Consider the following 21,659-nt stretch of genomic DNA (forward strand, 5'->3'; position numbering starts at 1 on the left):
TCAAGCACCTAGACATCATAATTATACACAAGGTCATTACCCTCACTATTTAAGCATAAATCCTTTCAAAACAATTAAGCAGTGGCATCGTGCTACTTTAACCAGCATATATCACAATGATGGCTGAAATAATGCAAACCCATATGTAGACAATCCTTTGTCCGCAAGCTACCATATGGCCACAATTAACCAGATATGTCTACTCAGATAATCCAGGGAGGGCATTTTTATGCACTTTTGACATTGTCATCTGCATCCACCATCCATCTAGACCGAAAAAGCCCTTCACAAGGTTTTATTGTGGTCAACTTCCTTAATAGCATAATTTCTGAATTAAGCTGGTGGTTCAACACAAATCCTACATTATTTCTGTACCATACAACCGAAATATCCTACTAGCACATTTCAAAAGATATTTTGAATACAACCTATTTTACGGATGGTACAACAACTCTTCCAAAATAAAATAAGGAGGTGGAATTTAAATAATGCAAAATTATCAATAGTTCAAGATAGGTTACTAAGACAGGAAAATTGAAATTTTTTAGTTGAGCTAAATTTAATGAAGTATGAGAAGTCAAACTTCCTCTAGAAGATCTCTGCAGTAATTTTGGAAGAGTTTAGAAACAAATAGCATATTGATAAGAAATATGATGGCCTAGTGAAAAAGCATAAAAGATTATTAAGTAAAATACATATATATGAAAAAATGCAGTAAAAATTAAATCCTATTGAGACTTATAATGCTTATAAAAGAATTAGATATATTACAAAACGATTAGCGAGCTAAAAAAAATTTGCAGCTTCTAATAACTTATATAATAAGCTTGATACAAAAGATGAAGAGAAGATCTAGAACTGAATATATGGAGTGTAATTTTAGTAGCAATAGACATAGTGAGGGGATTGTGACTTTGGGCGATCAAGTCATTAATAAGAGTACACGTTTTAGATATCTTGGATCTATTGTTCAGAGTGATGATGAAATAGATGGGGATATTATTAGCAGAATTCAAGTTGGATGGTTGAAGTCGAGGAATGCATCGGGCTTGTTGTGCGATAAAAAAGTCCCCCTCAAACTTAAGGGAAAATTCTATAAGATGGTGGTGAGACCTGCAATGCTTTATGGTGTCGAATGTTGGCCATTAAAAGAGAAGCATAATACTAAGTTAAGTGTTGCAGAGATTAGGATGCTTAGGTGGATGAGCGGTTTTACCTCGGAGATAGGATACAAAATGAGCATATACGTGAAAAGGTTAGAGTAGCTTCAGTGGAAGATAAGATTAGAGAGAGTCGCCTTAGATGGTTTGGTCACATTAAACGGAGGCCTTCCAATGACCCGGTTAGGAAAGTAGAGGTATTAGATTTGAATTATGAGGTATTAAATTTGACTTATGTTAAGAAATGTAGAGGTAGACCCAAAAAGACTTGGTTAGAAAAAATTAGAAAATATATTTTTTTTTATTAGATTTAAATGAGAATTTGGCTTTTAACAAGACACGATTGCGAAAAAGGATTCATGTAGCCGACCCCACGTAGTGGTACAAAGGCTTGATGATGTTGATGTTGCTGTATACTAAACATGAAGAGAAGAAATCACTCGGAAAAAAACTAACAACATAATTTGAGATCAAAGAACTTGACAAGCTTAAATACTTCCTTCGCATAGAAAAGGCTTAGTCAAAAAAAAAAATTATTTATAGCTTGACAAACCATATGAAATTATAATAACATAACCAAGCTAGAAACTTGACAATGATGAAGGAATAAAAGTCGACAAAGGATGATACAAGGATTGGTTGGAAAACATATCTACATATCTCAATCTTGTCTAGATATTGCTTTTGTGATAAGCCTCATAAGCCAATTTAAGCAAGATCGATGATCACTAGTGGATAGAAGATCTACTCCATACTACTACCTATTACCTGATTGAAATTTTATAACATGGATAAGTAAGAAAACAACAGGTGATTTCAAGGGAAAAGCAAATAAGAGTAGAGAGATTGCTCAAGATATATATGAACTTTTTTGGTTAAAAATAATACTAAAAGATTTGAAGATTAAATGGGAAGGGTCTATAAGTATGTATTATTATAATAACTATAAGATTAGCGCGGCCCACAATCCAATACAAAATGACCAAACAAAACACATGGGAAGATAGGCATTTCATAAAATAAAATAAAATAAATAAATAAATAACCGGAGATTGAGTTGAATTGGACCACTTTTATCAAAACAAGATGTTAACTTGCTGATATATTCACCCAAAAGACTTTGTAATTTTATATTTAAAAATATTCTAGACAAACTGGGAATGATAGATTTCTACCAACCAATTTGAGGGGGATTTTTGAATAATTCAGGAAAGTGGTAGAATTACTGTGGCCATTGGCAAAGCAAAAAAGATTTGGCAGCATTCATGTAATATCTTGAATCTAGTGATCGATAATGTGAAGAATATGAAGAAGACAAAGCGAAAGGAACATGCTTTTGTTACCTGGAGCCGCGGGGATACAAAGAGGACGAAGAAGGTGAAGGAGTCGAAGCAATCGTCTGACGAATACAAAGCAAATGCGTTGCTTTGTGTAGCTTGGAAGCCAAAGGAGTCAAGGAAGTCGAAGGAGATGAGGAAGATGAGGAAGACACTCAAGGTTGTTTTAATCATGTCGTATCACGGAACCTGAACGGTACATATCTCAAGAAGCAGAAGATGTAGAGCTCGCTCCCGTCCTTTGGTGTAGTGGAAGCCGAAGGGTTCGGATCGCTAGCTACGTCTCTATAAATTAGAGAAGAGAGGAAGGAGAGAGAGAGAGAGAGAGAGAGAGAGCTTGAGCGTCGATCAGGCGAACAACCAAGAGAGATAGAGCGGGCGTTCATGCGTGCAAATGGCTTTGGCAAGCAAGAGTTGTGTGTGAAGGGAAGAAGATAGGGAATTTTGTTTAAGTATTATTAAATTTTAAATTATAAATTAAGAGAGTTAATTTAGAAAATACATGTGAAAAGAAAGGTTAATTTTTTTTTAGAAAATTTTAAGTTAAATTTATAGAGATAATTATAATCTTGAAGACTTTATTAGGATTAATTATTTACGCTATGATTGTATAATTTATAATCTAATTTTTTTAGAATAATGAGTAAAAATTTTAAAATATAAGTTATGAGATATAAAGAGTATTTAGATTTATTTGTAAATGACTAATGCAATGATAATTCTTAAAATTGTATCATATAATTAAAACATATTAAGTTAATGTTTAAAAATTTTAAATGTTATGCTCACAAAAATAGAAATTAAATATGATGCTAGCTAATTGTAAAATTAGGATAATTAGATTTTTGACAAATTATTTAAAATATTTAATGATATAGACATGCATATATGACTAAAAATTCATATAAATTTAGATGTATGTATGTATTTATATTGAAAAATAGTAATAATTATATTATTTTTTAACCATTTTAAATTATAGAGGGGAGAATTAAAATTATCATTAATTAAATTCTTTTAAGAATAGATTAAATATAAGAGCTATTTAAGCATATTCAATAGCGACTTAGAGAAAGATATTTATATTTATAATATAATACAATTAAATTAGGAGGAAATTTAAAACATTAAAAATAAAGAATAATTGAGTTAAAGAAATTAAGAGCAATATATTATTTAAATTTTAACAACAAGGTTTTTATATAGGTGTTAAGTTGGCATAAGCGAAATAATAATTAAGGTGGATTGTTAAGGCATGCAACTTTGAGGTGAGTACTCATGTTTCTTTATTTCCAGTGATAACTTTGTTTTCTCTTCAATAAAAAGTTTTGAAAGATAATGTATTCTTATGAAATCTTTATGATTAACTAGATCATGATTTATGTTTCTCATACTTAATGATTGATCATGTTGAGTTAAAGAAAATTTATATGTTATTTTGTATATTATCATATAAAGCTCATCAATGATATAAGAATGAAATGACTAGATAGATATGATTTCATGTGCATGTTAACTAATGGAGCACACCCCTTATAATACTAGCTGGGGACGCAATGTACTCATGTATGTAAATGAAAATGATTATGAAAAAGGAAAAGAAAATGGAAAAAGAATACTTTCATTGGTACTAGTTTAGACGGTGGCTCTTGTGACAGTTGTATTACTAAGAACGGATAAAGATACGATATATTTAACAAATACGATATATGCATAATATAAAATTAGCACATTTTGGATATGAAATAATTAAATAGAATTATGTTATGTTTTGAATGTTCATGCATATGATTCGTAATACCTTGGATTACTGTAATTTTAGAAACATGATTTACTCATTGAGTTCTGTTATGACTCATTCTTCATGTTAGAAAATATTTATAGGGATAACACCATTAACTAAAATGAGTAGAAGAAATGAGAACGTATACCGTAGGCAAAGCCCTCCAATTGAAAGGTATTTATGTAATTTTTTAAACTTTGAGGTTTTAGTAGCTCTTTAAATTTATTAAGATAATTTTAGATTGGTAGTAATAGTATTAACCGTCCGGCCGTCCGGCTCCGCCTCGTTAGTTCAAGTATTCGGGCCGGGTCGTGACAATTCAAGTTTCAACAAATTCATCCAACATAAAAGAAAAAGAAAGGCCAAGGATTCAAGGGCTAGCCGATAGCTATCGACAATTCCAACAGAGTGGATACGGAAGGAAATATAAAGCACATGGATTCAGGAAGAAGGAAAGCTGCTATCCACATTCCAGCAGTGGACATCAATAGAATGATTATCTTAAATTTAAAACTATTTTTAACAATCAATCGCCTTGAAATTGTACATATTTCTACTTCTTAAAAATTTAAAGTTTTCAGCCATCTCTCTATTTTACATGTCTAAATATATCAGTGACGGAAACCTGCCACAAATAAAGATACCGTAGTTTTAAAATGATCAGGCCTTGATTAATGTTGCACAACAAAATGAACAATGTTTTAATTTAAAGTGGATTTCATTAGACGTAGTAACGAATGGGTGTTAAAACATACATAGAGAAGAAGACAACTTTCACAGTCCAACACGATTATGTCCATGAAGGATAGGCGTGCCAATTTGACCCTGCAATGAAATGTATTGAAAGTACATCAATATAAATAGAAACTACCGCACAAACAAAATAATAATAATAATCACCACCTAGGGCGTGTCACAGAAACTGGAGCAGCAGAAATTGCAGGGATACTCCAGATCATGAGAGGCCTCACATCAATAGAAACTCCATCACCTCCATCATCAACTTGGAGCCTCACAGCAAGTAGTTTTTGTTCTTGCAGCAGAAAACATATAATAGGAACCCCATCACTATCAGTAGCAAGGAACACCTAGAAAAACACAAATAAGAAAACAAAGTCGATATCTATGTCTGATTTAATTTTTGCACAATAGTTGTATTCAATATCATAAACTTTCTAGCCTTTCACTTTTTTCTCCAAGTTTCAAAATGATATTTATCAAAATTTAAATATAAAAATTTTCAATTCAACCAGATTATAACGATTTTATTGAAAATACTTTTACAAACTGTTTGTTTTTTTCAGAAATTCTTAATGACAGGGATGCTAAATATTTTCGAAAGTAAAAATCACCTGAAAGTAGCTCAACTATTACATCGATTTGAATTGATTATTAGTCAATCTCGAGCAACAAAAATGACTCAAAGTTGAATTCAAAATATTTTAAAATTTGAGATTTCCAAATAATTTCAAATTTGGCTCGACAAATTCAAATATAGTTCAAGTTAAAATTTGAAATTAAATTTGTCTATCCATAATGAAGTATGTTATAAATATAACCTATGAATGAATAATATATGCACATATATGCAGCTGCAAACATGTGTGTTTTTTTACAATATGTAAAAAATTAAATTTGGAGTCGAATCACTCTAATGATTTTGAGTCAAGCCTGCTCTAGCCAAATCAATTTCAATTTCATCTGAAGAGCAGAGATGGGATCAAATTTTTTATTTCGTGTCTGAAAGAGTATTTTTGGCTCTAAGATTCCAATGGATACGAGTCAAAAAATAAATTAATTAAAAATATGTAAATAATATAAACAATAGTATTACAATTAAAGAAAACTATATAAACTTCAATAAGTACATAGAATTAAGCACACACATAAGCTCATGCGTAACATCCCATTTGTATTTTCAGCTTCAGATATATATGATCAACCAAAAATGATCCCACTTTGAGTCTTCTTACAATACTTGACTGAGAGATTGACTAATAAATTATAAATGCAGCAACATAAATGGTAGTAAACTAATATATGGTTTCTTTTTAAGACAAAAGCAACCCAAACTATTGAACTTGAGCTTGTTGACACAAACACTTCGACAATTTTTGAGCTCATAGACGTAAGAGTTTTAGCTGGCCGACCATGCTTCCTACTATCAAACTTACGGTGCTTCTCTTTACTATCGTTAAAATGATCATGATAGAAGCTACTTCTCTTTGCCAATAACAAATAATTGTAAGGTTGCTTTTGACTTTAATGGGCTCTTACGGGCACCACAAATAAGCATGACTTTTAGGAGCAACACAATGCAAATCAGTGCTTCCTAACTTTGCACAAGTTTGAAGCTGAGAAAAAACCTACAGAATTGTTCCTATGGGATGTATCTTACACTTTGCATTATCTGCATAGAGATGGAAATATAATTTAATTCTGTTTTTAATCTTTCCATGTCATACCCATCCTGCGCTATATCTATGTGATTGCCTACTTGACTCTCTAGATTGTTCTCATATGTGATTACATAAGATCAAGAAAGAATGTTTATGCGAGTTTGCTCATCCACCTTGTCACCCTATTCCTGTACCATTTCATCAAGAACCCGACACAATATAGAGACGAAGATGGGAAATAACTGGCAAAAGTCTAACATGGCACGTTGTGGACATGTCATTATATTTTATAAATAATTAATATGGAATCTACAATTTATAACATTTTCTATTAAAGGTATCACAAGATGAAGTATATTTAATCCATTTAAAGTTTCAATTATCACATATATTTCATAAAAGAAATATTATAATGATAAGATAATATAAACATTATTAATATTAAAATACTTTATCACATAAGCATTTATGAATCCATTTCAATTGTCACATATTCTTCTTTCAAAATATCAAAAAAATCTCTAAAAAAATAAATACGAATGCCCTTTTCAAATTAATTGGAGTTTACAAAATCCACGCTATGATCATCATTAGTCCTAGCACTCGTGCCCACTACACAACTGAAGTTATAGAAAATGACGTTTTAAATCACTATCATTTACTTTATTAGTCAACATAAAGCAATACTGTCCATAACAAAAATAAGCGATGAATTGTCCCAACAGATGTAAATAATGAAAACAATAAGTTTAAGAATTATCAATTTTTCTTACACTACAGAAATCTACATATTTAAGACTTATAAATTCAAAACCAAGTTATTATGAAAGATATAAACTCAAAACTATCTAAGTTTTGAAATATGAAAAAAAAAAAAAATAATGTTATTGCCATTATAATTTAAAAAATAATAATAATGTACAATTTTAAAATTGAAAACAAATAATATACATGTTTAAAAAGTCGGACATGTGGAATTAATAATGCAGATGTTAAAATTTTGAAACATCTAAAGTAAATCATTAAGGGTATACAAAAAGCTAAGGAATCACAAATTACAATCAAGACGAGCCAGGTGAGGCTAGATGAACCAAACAAGGCATGCATTAATGTTAAATTTGCCGTTCCTTGGCCCTTAATCCCATGACCAGCATAGGGATCCGTGAGAGACTCACCTGAATCACGCTGTCAAATCTCAGTCGTCACTAGGCCCTTGATCCCACGGCCAGCATGGGGATCGATGGGAAGCTCACCTGGATCATGTCGATCTCCTTTTATATTTGGGTGGCTGGTTTAGGAAGGATTATATTAAGGCAATTAAGCATGATTACGTAGTTATTTGTTTATTTATTAAGACATCTTGTATAGATCTATAAATAAGAATAGTTTTGCATAATAAAATTAAGCTTTTTCCTTCTCCAATTCTCTAAATTTAACATGGTATCAGAGCCAAATTCCCACCACCAGCCTTCATCGTCAGAATTCTGAGGAATACTCGTCCTTCCATCGGCCTTCATTGCTGGAATCACTAGGATATATACGAATCGAAGGAAGCGAAGACGAGCAAGAGGCCTTCATTGCCGTTGGAGATCAAAAGAGAGTCAAACGGTCCAAACCGCTCGTGCCCTATGTTTTGTGGCTACGGCCAAAAGAAGCGGAGATAGGAGTCTAATGTGCGTCCAAAACCGAGGAGAGATCAAGCAGGAGGGAACCTCTTGCGAGTGTCTAGGGAGGAACCGAGCAAAATCCTCTTCTCGCGTACATGCGACTGCACGAGATGAGAAATGGTGTGTCTAGACATAAGCCACAACCTCCTAGAAACGACAGCATCGGGCTCGATCTTTGTTCTTGCATGCGATGTCTAAAGTCAACCGAGTAGAAGATAGAGAAGTTGAGCGTAAGACCTCCTCCTGAGTGCATCTGGATAGCAGTCAGGACCTCTTCCAAGGAACTTCGACATCAGGGTCAGTCTTTATCCATGTGTGCGATCAAGAGAGGAGTGGCGTTCCTCTTGGTCGTCTTCTATGTGTGTCTGTTCCTAGAAGTCGAGCAAAGAGGAGCAAACGGGAACCCTCATAAAAGTAAAGGAGGCCAAGCCTCTATGTGTGTTCTTACCTATGCAAAAGCAGAAGTGAGCACTAGGAGTCGTGCAAGAGTTTTTCTACGTGCGTACCTGGGAAAAGCCAAACACTTGGATCGGTGGTTTTGTGCAAGCCTGCAAGGGACCGAGAGCTTGGAGCCCTTATTGTCATACATGCGGCCTCTCTCGTGCACAACTATGCAAATGTTACATGATGATTTAATGATGGAGAATGGGGTCAAAGACATCAGGAATAAGCCGGCGTCTCCTCCATCCGATTTACAACAACTTCTGCTACTTCTTGATAAAGCTGAGAATTTATTTTCAAGAATGGAATTATCTCCATCTATTTTAATGTTGGTTGTTGTTCAGCCTGCTATGAAGGCATTGATTGCCAAGGATCTTTTGGGGCACTCAAACATTAATGTGAAGGTTTCCATTGCATGTTTTCTAAATGATATAATAAGATAACAGCACCAGATGCTCCATGTGATGATATAAGGAGATATTTGGGCTGATAATCGGAGCTTTCAAGAGTTTCAATGAGATGGCAAGCAGTTCATTTTCAAAGAGAGTTTCAATACTTGAAATTGTTGAAGGTCCGATCCTATGTTTTGATGTTAGATTTTGAATGTGATGATTTGATATTGGAAATGTTTCAGCATTTCCTGAAGACAATAAGGTGAAAGCATTCTAATATTTTCTTCTTCTCAATGGAAACTATCATACACTTGTTTCGAATGAGACTGAAAGTATTTCTACATAGTTTCTTTCATGTATGTTAGATGGTATAAAAGGTGTTGAAAAGAATATTTTGCACATAACCAAGAAGCTAGCTGAAAAAGCGCTTGTTAATTGTTCCTTGAAGCTAAAACCTTATTTGGCTAAATTATTTAATTGCAATGGTGCTCTGTTAAGTAATTACAGCAAAATTGTTTTTGATGTATTTCAGGGGAAACCTGACACTTCGATACAAAATGAATTAAATGCTTTTGGTGAAAATCAAGAAGATGACAATAAATTAACTGAGCGGTTCCTTTTTTACGACTCGCCTTAGGGATATGCACAACAGGAAGCTGAAATTTTTCTTCCTGAAAAATATGTTGTTGCTGCAGACGAATCTTCCAAATAGGTGACGAATAATGGATCTTTTCATAATGGGAATAGTGATTCCATGGTTGCAAAGCAAAAGGCTAAATTTCATCATCATAGTGGTAAATTTAGAGTTAATATTGAACATAGCTTGGATTCAAGTACAGTAAAGCTTGGTAGAATGTTAGATCTAAGTTGAATGTTGACCATAAATTATCTAAGCGGATCCTTTGTGACAACTCGCCTCAGAGATCTGCACAACAGAAAGGTGAAATTTTTCATATTGAAAAATCCGTTGTTGCTACAGACATATCTTCCAAATTGGTGATAAATAATGAAATATTTTAGAATGGGAATAGTGATTCCACAGCTGCAAAGTAAAAGGCCGAATTAAACCATCATAGCGGTAAATCAAGAGTTACTACTGAACATAACTTGGATTTAGGTAAAATAAAGTCTGATAGAAGATCATACCTAAGTTCTCGTAAAGGAAGAAATGCTTCATTGCAATTGTCAATTAGCAATGATCATTATGGAGTTGGTGATAAGGAAAAAGTTCGAAATAATTTTGAGAAAAAGCTTCCAAGTAATGGAGGTAGATATGGATCTCAAAGAAAAGTTGGAGTGAGATCCTCAACAAACAAGCAAATTGCCGTCATAAAAAAGCATAAAGGAGTTAAGCATGCTGAGGCTGAAGACAAAGAATTAAAATTAGAGGAAGTTCTCTCCACTCAAAAGTCTACAGTGAAAGAGTTGGTTAAAAATCATAACCATACTAAAAATACCAGTAAAAAAGTCAAGATGGAAGCGTACTCAGGGCATACAAGAGCCTTCTGGACCACAGAAGAATAGAAAAGGCTTGGATGATACAATTGTTGGTTCAAAAATAAAAATTTGGCGGCCAAATGATCAGATGTTTTATGATGGCATTGTTGATTCTATTGATCAAAGTACAAGAATGCATAAAATTTTATAGCACGGTTATGTAGAGGTGCTTCTTATAAAGAACGAGCAGTGGTAATTTATTGAAGGTGAAACCAAAATGCATGGGGTGCAAGAAAATGATGAAACTGATGTTGCAGACATTCTTAACAAGGAACCTGGTAACTCTACCTTTTTGGGACTGACTACCAAGCTGGGAATAATAGATTTGTATTCCCCAGCTTGAGGGAGAATGTTAAATCGAAGTCGTCCCTTGGCCCTTGATCCCACGACCAGCATGGGGATCCGTGGGAAGCTCACATAGATCATGTCGATCTCCTTCTATATTTAGGTGGTTGCTTTAGGAAGGATTATATTAAGGAAATTACGCATGATTTTGCAGTTATTTGTTTCTTTATTAAGACATCTTGTGTGGATCTATAAATATGGATAGTTTTGTATAATAAAATTAAGTTGTTTTCCCTCACCAATTCTCTAAATTTTATAATTAATAACTAGATGGACGAACACGGCTTTGATGACCAACGACATTGAAAAAGGTGATGCAACACCAAAATAAAGGATAGGGAAAAAGTCACAAATGAATATACTATATCAATATTTGGATTATTCATCATACACAATTATTCATGCAAGCACAAAATGACACATAATATCTTTAAAATCATTAGAGATTAATTAGGAAGTTTAACTTGAGGTCACTTCATACTAGGTGGACCATATCAATCAAAAAACCAAAAAATCTTCAAAAATTGTTTGATTTCAAGACTATTATATTTGTCTTCTTTGGTCAATTCGAACTTTCATGCTTTTGTAACTTCTAAATTTTTGTTTTATTTCTCTTATTGTCTTCCCTTTACAAATCATCAATCCATGTAATAGTATTTTATTGACTCATAGGACTTTCCAAAGTATCTACTTTAAAAGGTCTATAAATAGGACCTTGCTTTATTTCTTTAAATCAATTGAATAAAAATTTACCTTTTATGTGTGCAACTTTTGTGAGAAAAGTTTTGGTGGCCGCTCTACTCTTCGGTGAAACTTAGTGGTTGATCCTATAGGATTTTAACATGTCCTTAGTTATCTTTTTCACCATTGTTCCGCCTCTTTTCGAATACAATTATCATCTCTTCTACACAACCTCTCCAACAATTTCAAGGCTCTCTAAAACATACCCAACATTCCAAGGTCTCAACTCCCCAACAATTTTAAGATATCCATCTATAAGCCCAATATGAAGAGATAATTTTTGGTTGTAAGCAACCGGATTATAAATATCACAATGCTTTAACCACTGGTCCAAAATACATTAAAACACCAACATTAGTTTCCTAGCATCCCAAAATTTTGAATAGGAGTCCTCCTTTTCCTCTAAGGGAAGCTTCCCCTTTTATACTCCAGAGGTTCCAGCACTACATATGCCCAAACCCTGAAAAACCTATTTAAGCATTACCAAAATAACCCCTTCATTACCACCACAAGGGGACACCAACAAAGTTGTTACACTCAACATAAAGATCTTATAGACCCTACATCACGAAAATGGTTTTGACAATAAGCAACATTGATGTCTAGGCCAACACAAGACCAATTCAATAAAGAAGAGAGGCGAGATAGCTAATGACTTTGCCAAAGAGAGAGGAGAGAGCGCAAGACAATTAGAGCAACAAGCTATCATGTGAATTAGACTTTACTTTGGGTTCTACACTTGTCAGTATTAACTCTAACGTTCTGCATGATCTCAATTGTGACCAACCCATACCTAGCCCATGATGGGGTCAAATTCCATACCTAAAACCAAGAAAATGATTCCTGAGGTGTCGAACACGTACAGGGGCATGATGAAGTTGTGTTCGTGTTCGACACAAACATGGAAGGCAATTAGGAGTGTCATGCTTTTGAGGTTTTAGCTGGTCAATGTACTCTGCTTAACAAGGAGTGCATTAACTATTATCAAACTTACATGCTTCCTTTAATAATGTTGAAATGGTCAGGATAGTAGCTACTTATTTTTTCCAATAACAATTTATTTTAAGATTGTTTTTATTTTAATGGGCTCTTAAGTGCATAAATAAGTGTGAGTTTTAGGAGCAGCAGAATGCAAAGCAGTGCTTCCAAACTTTGCACAGGTTTGAAGCTGAGAAAAAACCAACAAATTTGTTTCTATGCAATGGATCTTACATTTTGCATTGGATGCAGAAAGATGGAAATGCAATTTAATTATGTTTTTAATCTTTACATGGTATTCCCATCATGCGTTCTATGTGATTTGTCTAATTAACTTTCTTGGTTGTTATCAAATCTGATCACATAAAATCGAGTAAGAATGTTTATGCAAGTTTGTTCCTCCACCTTGTCACACTATTCCCTTACCATTTCATCCAGTGTTGTTGTTTCAATGGCTAATTTTCTCGTTGCTTCATTGGAAATAAATTTATGTTAATGATATGTACACTACTACTAATAATCTGATCCTACATGTGACTTCATCTTTTCATTTTCATCTCATATTCATTTTTATGGGAGAAGTATAGACAAAAAGATGGTTTTTTTGCTCTTTTTAATGTATGATAAATGCTTGTATTGCTAGCTTTCCATTATTTTCATTTTTAGCATTTCTTGTTAACATCTATATTACTGATTGTTGTGTTTTGATTTTGTTTCCTTAACCTTTTTTGGGCGGGCATAAAATTAGAGGTTGTGATGACCCCTGACTTGGCTTTTAGTCATGTTTTGCTAATTTAAAGCATGGTAAAATTCGGAGCATGTGGTTTCATCTAAGTATCTTTTTTTGGTTATGATATATTTTATTTAGAACATAAGAAGATTGATAATTTAATGTTTGCTTATGTTGTTTAGTTATTTAATTTCAATTATACAGTCGTATGTAATGTTTAGTTATTTCAAAGATAATTGGTTGATAATTTGTTAAGCATGGACAGGTTTCATAATCAGCATTTCTATCAATCATGTATTTTTCTTCTTCTAAAATATAGGCATCAAACCTGTTTTGTAGCTAAAATTTAAAACTTGCTTTCCATCCAGAATTGCAATTTGTTGCTAATATTTTATTCTAAATGTCATAAATCTTCTCATGGTTGAATACAATTGTTCATTGTACGGCATTCTTAGCATTAAAGCTTAGAGTATTTATTAGATGTTATATGTATATTTCTGTGAACTGAAGCACTTTGTATTTGTGCTTCACATAAAAGCAAAATGAAAAAAAAAATAAACTTTATACTTTGTGTTGCGTGCTCACAACACTATTTGTGCATATCATTATTTCATATTGCACAGCGATCATGCTAGTCCATTCAATGATTTTAAAGGTTTATTGATGGCTATATCTCTACCATTGTCAAGTCCCAAGTCCTGGATGAGAAAAGTTGATGGTTGCATCAGGTAGGCGACAGTCAGCGTAAAACTTGTCGAATAATCATGACATGAATCTTTTGAAAAATTGTGTTAATGCTAGTGCGTCCCTTGGAAGCGACACGTTGTATGGCATGAATACAACGACAAGTGTGCAAGGGCCGCTGCACCGGCGCCCTGGTGCAATGTTAAATAGGCAAGGGTTCTCACATCAAGGACGAATGTGTGCAAAAAAAGCTAGTCCATGAAATTAAAATTAGGATAGAAACTTGAAATATATGCTCCCTTACAAAAAATTAATTGAATTAATATATATTATGATTCATATGAAGTTAAATATTATGTGCATTCAGGAAACTAAATGGATTGGAGAGAATGCTAAGAAGATGAATAGTTTAGGATATAAACTATGGTATTCTTGTAAGAGTCGTACAAGAAATAGTATAGGTGTGATTATAGATAAGAGTTTGAAGGATAATGTTATAAAAATTAACAGAATTAAAGATAGAATTATAGCTTTAAAGATTGTTGTTAATGCAAAGATTGTTAATATTATAAGTGCTTATGCTCCTCAAGTGGCTTAGATATGGGTTCAAAATTTATATTTTATAATGACTTAGAAGAATTAATACAAATAATATCTCTTGAAAAAAGAGTTTTTATGGAGGAGATTTAAATGAACATGTTGGTAAAGAGGTAGATGATTTTAAAAGCATTCATGATGGTCATGGGTTTCAAGCGACAAATGAATGTAGTAAGACCATATTAGATTTTTCTTTAGCTTATGATTTTTTAATAGCTAATACATTATTTAAGAAAAGAGATAAGCATCTTATCACTTATAAAAATGGATGTATTAAAACACAGATTGATTATTTTTTTATAAGAAAATTAGATCGTTTAGATTGCAAAGATTGTAAAGTTATTCCGAGTGAAAATTTATATACCCAACATCGATTATTAGTTTTGAACTTTAAGATAAAGAGGCAGAAAATAAAAAATAAAGTAAAATAATTTTCTAAGATTAGATGGGGGTATTTAAAGAATATTAACAAAAGTATTTTTGAGAATAAGATTTTATCTGTGCATGAGGATGCTTATGTTATGTGGGAAAAAGTGGCTAGTGATATTAAGATTATTGCAAAAGATGTGCTTGGAGTTTCGAAGGAAAAAGCTTCTAATAGTAAAAATAACTTGGGCGATCAAGTCATTAATAAGAGTATAAGTTTTAGATATCTTGGATCTATTGTTCAGAATGATGGTGAAACAGATGGGGATATTATCAGCAGAATTCAAGTTGCATGGTTGAAGTGGAAGAATGTTTCGGGCTTATTGTGCGATAGAAAAGTCCCCCTCAAACTTAAGGGAATATTCTATAAGATGACCCGTGAGACCTGCAATGATTTATGATGCCAAATGTTGGCCATTAAAAGAGAAGCATAATACTAAGTTAAGTGTTGCAGAGATAAGGATGCTTAGGTGGATGAGTGAATTTACCCTTAGAGATAGGATACGAAATGAGCATATATGTGAAAAGGTTGGAGTAGCTCCAGTGGAAGATAAGATTAGAGAGAGCCGCCTTAGATGGTTTGGCCACATTAAACGGAGGCCTTCCGATGACCCTTTTAGAAAAGTTGAGGTATTAAATTTGACTTATGTCAAGAAAGGTAGAGGTAAATCTAAAAAGACTTGTTTATAAAATATTAGAAATGGTCTTTCTTTATTAGATTTAAATGAGAATTTAGCTTTTAACATGACACAATGGCGAAAAAGGATTCATGTAGCCGACCACACATAGTGGGACAAAGGCTTGATGTTGTTGTTGTTGTGTTGTAATGATGGCTATATCTCTAATTAAACATCAAAAGTTTGGCATAAGTAAACCATTCTCAATCACCTTTACATGTAAAGCATTACTGCTACTAATTTAAATTCCGAAAAGATGCCAACCTAAGCTTTTCTACGTTCAATGCTTTAACAATTCATGACCAGAATATATAAAAGTGTCAGTCCCTTTTTCTATGATCAGAAAGTTTATTTATTTTATGTTATTGACAAAACTAAAGAAAATAAAACAGACAAAACAACTATAGCGTGAAGATTTTATCATAAGTTTAGCATAAGAGCTATATCATTAAGTAAACATCAAAATTTTAGCATAAGTCATCCTCAATCACTTTTGCATGTCAAGCATCACTGCTACTAATTTGAAATTAAAAAAAAAAAAAAATAGATGTCGACCTAAGCTTTTTTAAGTTCAAAGTCTTATAATGAATGACCAAAATATATTAAAGAGTCAGTTCCTTCTTTCTGATCAGAAAGTTTTTATTTTATACAAGTGTTGACCCGTAATGAAATACAAAAAATCAAAACCAAACAGAGAGGGGAAAGGGGGGATTTTATTCTTTTATTTTTATTATCATTATTATTAATGTTAATGATTATTAACATCATTAATAATATTATTAATGTTATATAATAGTGATATTATAATAATATAGTAGTAATATAATTGTAATATTAATATTATTATTCTTATTATTATTATTATTATTATTATTATTATTATTATTATTATTATTATTATTATTATTATTATTATTATTATTATTATTATTATTATTATTATTATTATTATTATTATTATTATTATTATTATTATTATTATTATTATTATTATTATTATTATTATTATTATTATTATTATTATTATTATTATTATTATTATTATTATTATTATTATTATTATTATTATTATTATTATTATTATTATTATTATTATTATCATTATTATTATTCAAAAAAAAATTCCTCTCTTACCTCTGCATGCGTGTCGGGCCGGCAGACCACCTATGCACGCTTTTCTTAGCGTGGTAGGAGGGAACCCGGTACGACACCTACGCCGAGGTAGGTGAGCGATCCCTCGACCCCAAAGTCTTGTCCTCGGTGTGTGCGACGAGCCGGTCAACCACCTAAAAATGTTTTTCTTAGCATGGTAGGAGAAAATCTGATGCGACGCATACGACGAGGCAGGTAAGCCTGGTGCAAGCTTTTCTTAGCGTGGCTAGGAAAACTTTTAAGTACCCGTACGCGGCTCTATACCTACAGGGAAACAACTGCTTCCCTCTTGTAACAGGTACTGAAGACCCATACACGCTTTTCTTAGCATGGTGGGGGACAAAGATTTTACGGCCGCAGTGTCCTCGTACGAGGGCACCTACCATACACGCTTTTCATAGCGTGGTGGGAAGGCCCAGTTTTTCGTAATTTTCCCCTAAATGGGGGAGGCACCGGGAGGCTGCCGAAATTTCGGGTGAATATACGACCGCACTCGGACCTGATTTGAACTCGAAATAACAAGAACTTGGATTCAAATGAACATTGACTTGTGGACTTGAACAAAATCTAAATGACGAATAAAAGGTCAAATCCAAATAAAATAAGATCAAACTGGAACCAAAATTCAAATCAAGTGAACATGAAATTGAGCCTGTAAAGAATTTAGAAGACTTTGAACAAGCACTTGAACATGTATTCTTAACTCGAACATTAATGGCTTAAACAATTTGAACTCAAGCGAGTACTTGAGTTGGACTACAGGGGACATAGAACTGAGCTTGCACATTGAGCTTATGAACTTAATTTGAACTAGACTTGAAAGGACTCAGACTTGAGTTTGATTTGAACATCATTGCCCCCTCATATTCGATACCAATCAAACTACAACACCTTTTACGGATGTATTCAATGAAGCATACAACGAATGCAAATGCCCGCTAGTGTCAACAATCATCTGATAAAAGACAAATACATATATCCCTTGTAACTGGAGGGTGGTTGATTAGCACATCAAGTGCAAATGCCGACGAATATGAAATGACCACATCAAAGCATAATAATTGTGGGATAGATACGAGTATGCATGAATGATAGTGATATTCATCCAAATGAATATCAAGACAAAGATGATTGATGCATGTATCAATCATACAAACAAGAGTATTGCCCTGAAAGATAACAATGAACCTATCTTCAAATATGGATTTATAAGATAAAGTGCAGTACTCCTACAAGCAACAACCACCCAAGGAAAACAAATATGCATATCCCTATATGCAAAAAGGGAGTAGTTGAAAAAAAATTACTTTTACAAACAAATGCAAACATCAAACCCACCTTAGATTGGTGAAAGGTGAATATGATGCAAGAACAATGATTCTCCTACGAATATTTTAAAGAGATCGTAGTGGATGTAACGGGTTCCTGTAAACAAACACAAGCCACCTATGGATAACAACAATGGGTATATCTTAAATCCAACGAACCCTTGTGGACACAAGTACATGTATCACCTACAACAACGGTGATTGAGATCTATGAATACGTCGGATACGAGAACAACTCAGTGTATGGAGAAGGACATCCCCTGGCAGAAGGAAAGGGATATTTGAACAAATTAGAGCTAAATTTCCTTGTGTTCCAAAGTTTCTTCTTGGTCCTGTCCTTAGAAAGAAAACAGTTCTGGTACCCACAAACACCGAAAATAACAAGTCTACTACACTGGTGATGTTGTAAGGAGTTCTTTCAAAGCTACGGTCACGAATTTCAAGAAAGAACTCCCGGTGAATGAGAAAAGGGAGTGTCCATCAGATCAATGAGGTATCTCATTCCAATCAAGTGACAAATTTATGATTCACCTGTATGTAAAGCAGGAGATTCGTTAGTGAACTATAATCTAATTGCAGAATGCAGTAAGTACTGCATGACAGTCTACCTGTATAAAGCAGCGGACAACTCTATTCAGAAGCTGCTACACAATGCCACCGGATCTGCAATATTCATGCAAGCGAATAGAAGGCGTTTACAAATATTTCAAAGTACCACTGCACATGCACTGTAATATGTATGCACATAGGTACACTAAAGGGGTAAATACAATCAACACCCGCATGAGCCCTAGCGAGCATGTTATTGGTACACACGTGACGTCTAGGGATGTTGCGCGGGTTATTAAATTTGAACCTGATCCTCCTAAACAGGTAAAAAGGAGTCGACAGGATATAATTATAAAATGCCCCCAAAACACCCGCATGGGCCCCGACGAGCATGTTATTGGTACACACGTGACATCTAAGGATGCTATGCGAGTTAATAAGTGAATTATAGTTTGAACACGATCCTTCTATAAAGATCAATAGGAGTCGATAGGGTTCGAACCATCAAACAAATATGCAGTTGCGGCGACCAATATATTTGTTTTAATACAATCATACTAGGCCTTCAACATCTATAATCAAGAGAATTCATTAATATAGGTATAAAGCCGACGAAACCAGATCCTCTATTGATAAACTGACAGAGTCGACAAGGTCCAGTCAATGAAATGAAAGTGATCTCAAACACCCGCATGGGCCCTGGCGAGCGCGTTATTGGAACGCACGTGACGACTAGGAATGCTACGCGGGTTAATAAGTGAATTCCAGTTCAAACTCGATCCTTCTATACAAATCAATAGGAATCGACAGGATTCAAATCATCAAACAAATATATGGTTGCGACGACTAGTATATTTGTTTTAATACATTCATATTAGGCCTTTAAGGTCTATAATCAAAGGAATTCAATAATAAAGGCAAAAAGCCTACGAAACCTGATCCTCTATCGAAAAACTGACAGAGTCGATAAGGTCCAGTCAATGAAATGAAAGTGATCCCAAACACTCGCATGGGTCCCAAGCGTGTTATTGGTACACACGTGACGTCAAGGGATGCTACACGGGTTAATAAGTAAATTTCAGTTCGAACCCGATCCTTCTATACAAATCAATAAGAGTCGACAGGGTGATTCGAACCATCAAACAAATATGCGGTTGTGGCGACCAATACATTTGTTTTAATATATTCATATTAGGCCTTCAATGTCTATAATCAAGAGAATTCACTAATAAAGGCATAAAGCCTACGAAACAAGATCCTCTATCGATAAACCGATAGAGTCGACAAGGTCCAATCAATGAAATTGAAGTGATCCCAAATGCCCGGATGATGGCCGTGTTGAACGAAGATTTCAACCATAGGGGTTAACTCCAAATATTTCAAATGTCATCCCAAATATCCACAAAATCCAAATTTTCCAAAAAAATTTATCGCAAACAAAAATATTTAAATTGAAACAAATCCTTCAACACTTAAAGCAAAACCATCCACCCTCCACAACAGTTTTTCGAGGTGACAAATTCAAATATAACTTCAGCTTACATAGAGCTAATGCTAGTCGAAAATATCACTAGGTCTATTCAAAACAATTCCTGCAATAAAGATGTGGTACGTGTCCCCTAACCGCGATTTTGCCGTCAAATGGCAACCGCAGGATAAACGTTATGACCGCGGGGCCTCTGAACGGAGGTGTTTGCCGCCAAATGCACCACGAATACATTATGCCAGAGCCAATGCGCTCCTTCGTGGCATCAAAATCCTTGAGATATGAATCAATAGGATATGATCGATATGGCACAAACTCTTGTCAGCTAAGGTGGATTCAAATTTGTCCCCTTAGACAAACATTAACCCAGGTCTACAAGGTTCCCTTGACGAAGCAACCCAATGCTGCCGACAAAGTCCTTCTGTCAGGTTGGGTCGACTACTCCTCTGACTAAGTAGACTAGGGACACGATGTCCGGGATGACGGAACCATGGGATTTGATCGAGTCCATCATCCATTCACCCACCATCCGCTTAAGTACAAGATGCGAAATTTCAAGTTTTAAATATCATCCAAACTTTCAAATCCAAAAGCACATGCCGTTACTAATAATGCCAGATAACATGTATATTCTACGTATCTGATTGATCGACTAGCCTTAATCGAACTATCTCTCTCGTGATCGGGAGGGGTAATTAACAATAGGGGCTTGTGCCTATAGGAAACCAGAACTCAGATCATAAAGTCCTCGCAAAATGAGGGCAAAATCTCTGGGTAGGGTCTTATCTACAAACCCATCTGCCTTCCCAAAATTTACCCCGGAACTTATTCCGTTAACTCCCTCGCCGAAGAAAAGCAACAGTCCGGTGGAGGCCGGGGCCGAATTTTCGGAGCCCACAGCAAGACAACCAAAAAAATTTAAACAGAACAAATTGGGTGGACAATAATTAAAACGGATTAATAAAGTTATTTACTTCTATTTTGCATCTCTAACACAAGTAACCAAGGAAATACCACACAAACATTTAATACGAGGAAAATATTGTGAAAAATATATTAAACACTCAGCACAACCTTACTAGCAGCAAATTGAGAACATTTTCCTTGCCATATCCTTCGAAGAGAGAACTTGTGCAGACAAAAATCACTTGGACTTCGTTCAGTCAAGGTACCAGCATCAGCGTTGTTGCAGTTATCTGCAGCTTCTACAAGCCAGACAGAATGCTGCAGCCTATCTGCAATCCAAATTAAACTGTAATAATAATTCAAACATTATAAATTCAAAAAATG

At 34.0% G+C, this 21,659-nt stretch overlaps 1 protein-coding gene across 2 annotated transcripts in view; it reads right to left on the reverse strand.

Annotated features, from left to right (window-relative positions):
* Nucleotides 1-21,659, reverse strand: part of LOC110111639 (anaphase-promoting complex subunit 1) — a 177,681-nt gene that overhangs the window by 143,976 nt on the left and 12,046 nt on the right. For both annotated transcript variants that reach the window (XM_020843595.2, XM_028693179.1), the window contains 3 exons: nucleotides 21,444-21,604; nucleotides 5,184-5,368; nucleotides 5,036-5,105 (listed from right to left, as the gene is read on the reverse strand). In XM_020843595.2, coding sequence (XP_020699254.1) covers nucleotides 5,036-5,105; nucleotides 5,184-5,368; nucleotides 21,444-21,604 — 416 coding nt within the window. The remainder of the gene's footprint in view (nucleotides 1-5,035; nucleotides 5,106-5,183; nucleotides 5,369-21,443; nucleotides 21,605-21,659) is intronic.

The sequence above is a fragment of the Dendrobium catenatum genome, unplaced genomic scaffold (assembly GCF_001605985.2).
Source record: "Dendrobium catenatum unplaced genomic scaffold, ASM160598v2 fragScaff_scaffold_231, whole genome shotgun sequence".
In the NCBI taxonomy this organism is placed as follows: domain Eukaryota; kingdom Viridiplantae; phylum Streptophyta; class Magnoliopsida; order Asparagales; family Orchidaceae; genus Dendrobium; species Dendrobium catenatum.